The 6,260-nt window shown below is 37.6% G+C and overlaps 1 protein-coding gene across 2 annotated transcripts; it reads right to left on the bottom strand.

The window, feature by feature from the left end:
• Positions 1–516: 516 nt before the first annotated feature.
• On the bottom strand, positions 517–3,316 carry ndufb2 (NADH:ubiquinone oxidoreductase subunit B2). 2 transcript variants are annotated; one of them, XR_911125.3, is made up of 4 exons: positions 3,102–3,316; positions 2,804–2,948; positions 1,194–1,320; positions 517–613 (listed from the first exon to the last, which is right to left on the bottom strand). XR_911125.3 is itself a non-coding variant. In XM_004083089.4 (4 exons), the coding sequence occupies exons 1-3, from the start codon at positions 3,185–3,187 to the stop codon at positions 1,246–1,248; spliced, it is 306 nt and encodes a 101-aa protein (XP_004083137.1). In that variant the 5' UTR covers positions 3,188–3,315; the 3' UTR covers positions 517–613; position 1,245. The 2 variants fall into 2 exon arrangements, 1 of the variants encoding a protein (XP_004083137.1); XM_004083089.4 differs by having other exon boundaries at positions 1,245–1,320; positions 3,102–3,315.
• Between the last annotated feature and the right edge of the window lie 2,944 nt (positions 3,317–6,260).

The raw sequence follows: 6,260 nt of genomic DNA, 5'->3' as shown, positions 1-6,260 counted from the left end.
TGTTGTGTGTTTGGTTTTTTTCTCTCTCAGCTTTTAAATGGTTTAAAATATACAAACACTGGCTAACTGTGACACTGTTAATGCATTGCATTTTGTTTCTGCATTTTAAATAATTTGTAAATAAAACTTATGTAATAAAACTTGTTTTTTTTCCCTCCCCTATGAGAAGGATTGTGTTTAGAGTCCCACTCCGATGACCTTTTGATCCACTTGAAGCGTTTCCAGTGGTCTTTACAATTTTGCCAATTTGAGTCCAAATCAAACCTGTTTTCAGGACATAGTTTCTGCAGAGCGGCAGAAGTCCATTAGAAGTTTGCCTCTGAGTTTTGGGCGTGACCATTGGAACCGTATTTAGTCGTCTGGTCCTGATTCACAGCAATTTGAATAAAGAAAAATGCCACAAACACCAAAACCACTATTTTTATCAGAGTGGGTCTTTAAACTGAAGTAACAGCTTTACGTAAAGAAGAGTTTAACGTTTCTTATGTATTGTACTGAAATACAGAACAAGCCAGGTTACTTCATAGAATTTTATTAGTCTATGTACAACTTTCAGAAAACCTTGAAGACTTCCACACAGATGAGCCAAACAGCTGGAATCCTTTATGGCGATCTGCAAAAGAACACGTAAAGTATGAATAATTCCATCTATAAATGTGAATATAAATCTGCTGTTTTAGTAACCAAAGCCCCCCAATCAAGCAACTTCGTTTCAAGTGTACATCTAAAATCTATCGTGTGATGAAACAACCAGCTAAGTAAAAACTCAAAACTTGAACCCCCCCCCCCCCCCCCCCATTTTTTCACAATAAAAAAAGAACATCACCACTGAACATTAAATATTTTTCCCAACAACAAAAGTTTTATTATTGCTATTATATAAATGTGAAGTAATAAATTCTGCATTATCTATATTGAAAGGAGGTAAAAATTGAAATTTCTTCTTTCGACAATTCTTTCTTTTATACTTTTTAGGAAGTGGTTTATAAAGGGAGAACAATTTTTCAATATCCAGCGTTTAGAACATGTATGTTTAGTACATGTATGTGACTACAGGCCTTGCAGACGTATTTCTCACATGTACTTTTATAATCCATGGGTCAAAAAAGACCCAAAAGGCAATCTTTGGACCCTAATGGTGTCCAGCCCACAGGAATGATGGAGTCCCTTTATGGAAAGTCAGTATGACTAACCATGTTAGTGGGTCAAGACGACACGCGGGTGTAAAATGAGAGTAGCTGCACCTCATTCTTCATCATCAGGGGGAATACCGAGCTCCTCGTCTGTCCACTGAGAGGCATCAGGCCAGGGGAAATGACCCTGAAGAGAACACACACAGTTTACCATCAACGTTGGAAACATTTTTTATTTCTTGAACATATTTAACATGTAGAAAATGAGACATCATGCCTCATATGACAGTTAACCTATAGATGTAATGTATAGCCGACTGGAACAAAAGGAATATCGCTGTAAGAGCTCATAAATCGGCAGCTGGAGGGAAGCTTTACATTTATCTGTACATTCACTAAATGTGTAATAGTGACATTAATGAGGAAAAACAAGAATGTGAATTCAAAGTCCTGAAAGTAAATTTTTTAGACATTAAAAAATATGTTTGCATTGTAAACAGTTTGAGCAGAACTTTGTGTTGGTTTGTCTCCATATTATGAGGACCATTTATTTCCCACATCCTCAGGAGTAACACTATTTGGACTATTTCATCTGCTTGCAAAACTCAATTCTGACAGTTTTTGTTGCATTATTAAGATCATAGCCGCCCAATAACGGTTCAAGATAACAAGTCCAAAAACCCATTAACCTTCAGCACCACCAGAATATTTATGCACTAACAAGTGACAAGATCAGACAGCCAACTTTAGCCGACATAAAAACATGTTTGTGATCTTAAAAAAACAACAACATCAAAGCAAAACTTGCATTTACTTTGGGCTTTTTACAGGTTTCTCTAGCCAATATTTTGGGCCACTTGGAAGAGAACTAAAATGTATGAATAACTGCCTACTTTATGGTCATGCAAGCAAAAGTGGCAGCAAACCTCAACCATGTCCACTGATGTTGACCAGGTAATAAATGAAATCTTCTTTACTTATTACACGTCTTCACAATCCCGTTAGCATGCGTGTTTGCTGATAATATCCCACTGGAGAATTGAAGGTTTTGAATGATTAGTTCTTTATTTTATTGCCAAACTTCCTGAGACTACAAGGTGACGCAATTCACTGTCACAACAACAACAACATGAGGACAGGTAGGTGATATATCTGCATGTCCCAAGTCAGGATAAATGCAGAATGCCTTAAAACTAAAACCTAATTAACATTCAGACTGATGATTTTAAACGGATCTTTGTGGCCCATTTGAATCTAACCAGATTACAAATCTTTATAAAAACACTAATACCCAATTAAAACAATGTTATTTTTAAAAAATAGTTATTAAATCAGAACTTCTCGCTTAAACTGTCTAATGATAAATGATTTTTTATTTTTAATTCTCCATACTATAGCCACGAGGTGTTTTCTTTTACATTATTTTAACAATTGCTTGTCCTATTTTGCAATGATTCATGCACTTTTTCTAGCAACAACTTCTAATTTCCCGTTTATATGATGCCATTTTTTTGTATTATTTATATTTTTTATTCAGAATTTTATCAAAGAAATGTTTTGTTTTAATGCATAAATGTTGCACGGGGACAGAGACATGATTTTTCTTCACATAACCGCCATGATAAACATATAATCGTAGAGGTACAGGTTTGGCGGGAGCATTAACTTACCAGAACTGCATCTGGGTCATGCCAGCAGTGCCACAGAATCCAGAACCACATGGCACCACTGAGGAACTCAGCTTGAAACTTCTGATTCTTCGTCAGTTGGGGGTACTGTCTGTACTGCGGTTCGATGTGGGGCCCGCCGCTGGCTCTGAAACATCAGGAAAAAATGTTAATCTTAGACCAACTGGGATCATTTTGATCGTTTGTTTGTTAGTTAGTCTATTTGTTTCAAGGTCGTAGTATTTTGTGCGATCGCGACATATTAAGAGCTAACATTGACGCTAACTGCTAGCATACTTACTTTCTGCTCGTTATTCTTCCCGGGCTTTGCCTCAGCAGCTGAGCTCCCGTGCGAAGGACTCCGAACGCCTTCCCAAAAGAAGTCATGGTGGTATATATACTCCAGTTGGTCTTTTAAATGCACTTTTTAATAGAAATAGTCGAAGGTACTTCTCCTTTAGCCGAGAAGTCACCTTCTCTCCCTGTCAACAAACGGCCAGTCAAAATTGCCGTCTCTAATTGGATAATCCGTGATGACCTCACATTGTTCCGCTGTGTTCATTGGCTGAATAAAGAGTAGGAATGTTTTAGAGCGCCCTCTTCCGTTCAATTGGGGAAGCCCTTGAAATAACAGTTTTAATGTGTATTTTATGCTAATTTAAATCCGTTTTACTCGTGATTTATCATAGGTACAGGCCCAATATGATACAAGTAAATTGTGTTGTTTAAAAAACATAAAATAAAATAAAAAACGGTTAATTTTAACTCCTTAAATTAACCTTAAGGATTGCAGCACAATACAACATGTTCATGTCTATGGAAATGTCTATTTTCTGATGCCTAACAGCAATAAAGTCACCGGCTCAAGTCTCAGCCGGGGGACCTGAAACGGAGCACCAATGTTTAAGGAATGTGGACCCCCCCCCCCCCCCCCCCCACACACACACACACACACACACACACATGTATTTTATTCTTATATCCAATTTATCAGTACTCATTCTTTTGCATCTCTGTTTAAAATTGGTATTTGAAAAAAAAAAGAGAGAAGTAGTGAAACAGGAGTGCAAATAAAACCAAGGATAAATGACAAGGCATTCATACATCCTCTACACCCGATTTGTCCCTTTTAGGGTCACTGGGCTGCCGTAGCCTATCCCGGCCTTCCGTGGGCAGGTCGCCAGTCTGACACAGGGCCACGAATCACACACCCGTACACACATTCACAATATAGAGCAACCAATTAACCTATGAACGGTAGGAGGAAGCCGGACTCCCCAAGAAAACCCACTTTTGCACGTGGAGAACATGCAAACTACACACACAAACGACCCCCATTGGTGTTCTGTTTCAGGTCTGAGGGCCTTCTTGCTGTAAAGCAAGAGCGCTAACCACTGCGCCACTGTGAATCCCAAATGATGATAAATAAATTCAGCAAATAAATAAATAGCTTCATTTGAGATTACTCTAAATGTTAAAAACATTGAATATGTTCCAATGGTCACATTAACAGAAAAGAAAAATACTGTTAGTGTGTGAAGTTTAAATCTTATTACACTTAGTTCTCAGATTTTTGTAATTATGATCAATGTTTTTATTTTTTGTGTAAAAAAATAAGGTCTGTTGTATTCCACAAATGCAGGGAAAAGAGAGACTCAATACTCCCCTCTGGAAGGGATGTATACTTTCATATTTAATGCTGAAATTCATCCCATCCATAGAATCTCAATTCTTATTTTCACAACAATCCTCCAAACAAGTCGTTTTACCAAGTAAAACAATGACTAAGGTTCAAGAGCGTGGCAGAATTTCTGCCAAAATGACAAATTCAGGATAAACTTTATTGTTTGATATTTTGAGTCAACTTTCAAAAAGAAAATATATATGTGCTTATAATAGTTTTTATTAAAAGATGTTTTTGACCTGAGCCGCTCCACACTTACCTCTGATAGTAGTTCAATTGGGTTTGTTAAAAATAGTATAACCTTGAAGTTGTTACCTGTCTGGCACACTAGATGGCGCCAAGAAAAACAAATCAAGCCATGACCCATCAAACCAGTTTATTATCATTACTGCGTTTACACATTTTAAGTATCACAAGTTCGTAGTAATTGACAAAATATGTACTTGTAAAAACGTAGCATTTGGAATTGCTTACACAACTGTCACTGTAACAGCAGTAATATAATATAATATGAGACACATCAGTCAAACATAAGTAAACACATACTAAAAGTGCGAGTTATACCTTAAAGCAACTAATGTGGATGACAGAAAAACAGGAAATAACTAAAAGGTGATGACGCGCGCGTGGCGCCACCGCCCAAGTACCTAACAAGGGAAAAAACAGGCGCCATCTTGTTTCCAGTCGAAAATCAATTTTCACCGCATTAACGCGGATTGTAGTTTCCTTTAATGGGGTACAATCCCTCTGACATTAAAAAACACATAATTTACTTTGGTGAATGATGTCGTGAAGTACAATGTGATTTTGATAAACAATGTTTAAATGTCAAGTCTCCGTCGTTACCTAATGGCGCCTGGACGTAACTGCTCTCCGGTTGCGCCCCTCTCCCCTCTCAGCTCAAGAGCCCGCCCACAAACACCACCGGAATGATGTCATCTCAAACCTCTCATTTTTCAAAAATGAACGTTTTCGTCAAATGCTTTCCAACAACCCCTTGTTATTCCTCACCGACATTGATACACAATAGTAAGCTAATAAATAAACAAGATGAACTTGGCGAAAATCAAGACAGAAGCAGGAGGGTAGGTTTCCCGATCCAAAACCTTCAAGGAGCCTCCAGAATCGACAATTTATCCTACTGTTCTTAAGCAGCTCGATGACAGAGCCCGGGTTTTAGTGTCTCCGTCGGCTCAACAAAGTAAGCAAACACCCTGGTTGTTCGTGTACCAGCAGTCGCAGCAGTCCTACACAAGGTGCGCATGCGCGAAAGGATGCGGTTAAGGGTGGGGGAGGGAGGGTCAATACATGGAAACGATGAGAGCATCCACCGTCAACGTATATGATGTCAAAGGGATTTCTAGAGACTATGCATTACCACGTTAGAAAAGATCTCATAGGTTTTCTGTTGTTTTCCTTTTAAGCAATGTTTAATAACAATAAATGATTTAATATTTATAATTAAATTATATATATCATTGTAAACCCAAGGAAAACAATGTCTAAACACAAATACCATTGTATTTATTTACTTATATTGCAATTGCACTTTTTCTAAAGCTCTGGGTAAAACTAGGCGCCTGTGTATTTATCTCTGATATTTGGTCAATTGGGTAAATTCTGTAAATGTATTTTTTGTTCACATGTACCTCATGATTTCCAACACGTTTTTATTTTCCTTGGAAATAAATGATTATTTGCTTTGTACTTTATTTGCAAGTTCTCTCCAGTATACGCGGTTGTGCTATACTAGTACTATGTTGGTTAATGTAACGG

This window comes from Oryzias latipes, chromosome 23 (assembly GCF_002234675.1).
Source record: "Oryzias latipes chromosome 23, ASM223467v1".
Lineage (NCBI taxonomy): Eukaryota > Metazoa > Chordata > Actinopteri > Beloniformes > Adrianichthyidae > Oryzias > Oryzias latipes.
Note: the sequence above shows the minus strand (reverse complement) of the source record. Positions and strands in the feature narration are given on the sequence as shown.

Bases quoted from the DNA above. Each gene is read 5' to 3' on its own strand.
- ndufb2 (XM_004083089.4), bottom strand. From the start codon at position 3,187: ATGACTTCTTTTGGGAAGGCGTTCGGAGTCCTTCGCACGGGAGCTCAG. The intron at 2,949-3,101 runs GTAAGTATGCTA...CTGATGTTTCAG, and splicing joins GGAAGAATAACGAGCAGAAA to AGCCAGCGGCGGGCCCCACA. The intron at 1,321-2,803 runs GTAAGTTAATGC...TGTTCTCTTCAG, and splicing joins ATGACCCAGATGCAGTTCTG to GGTCATTTCCCCTGGCCTGA.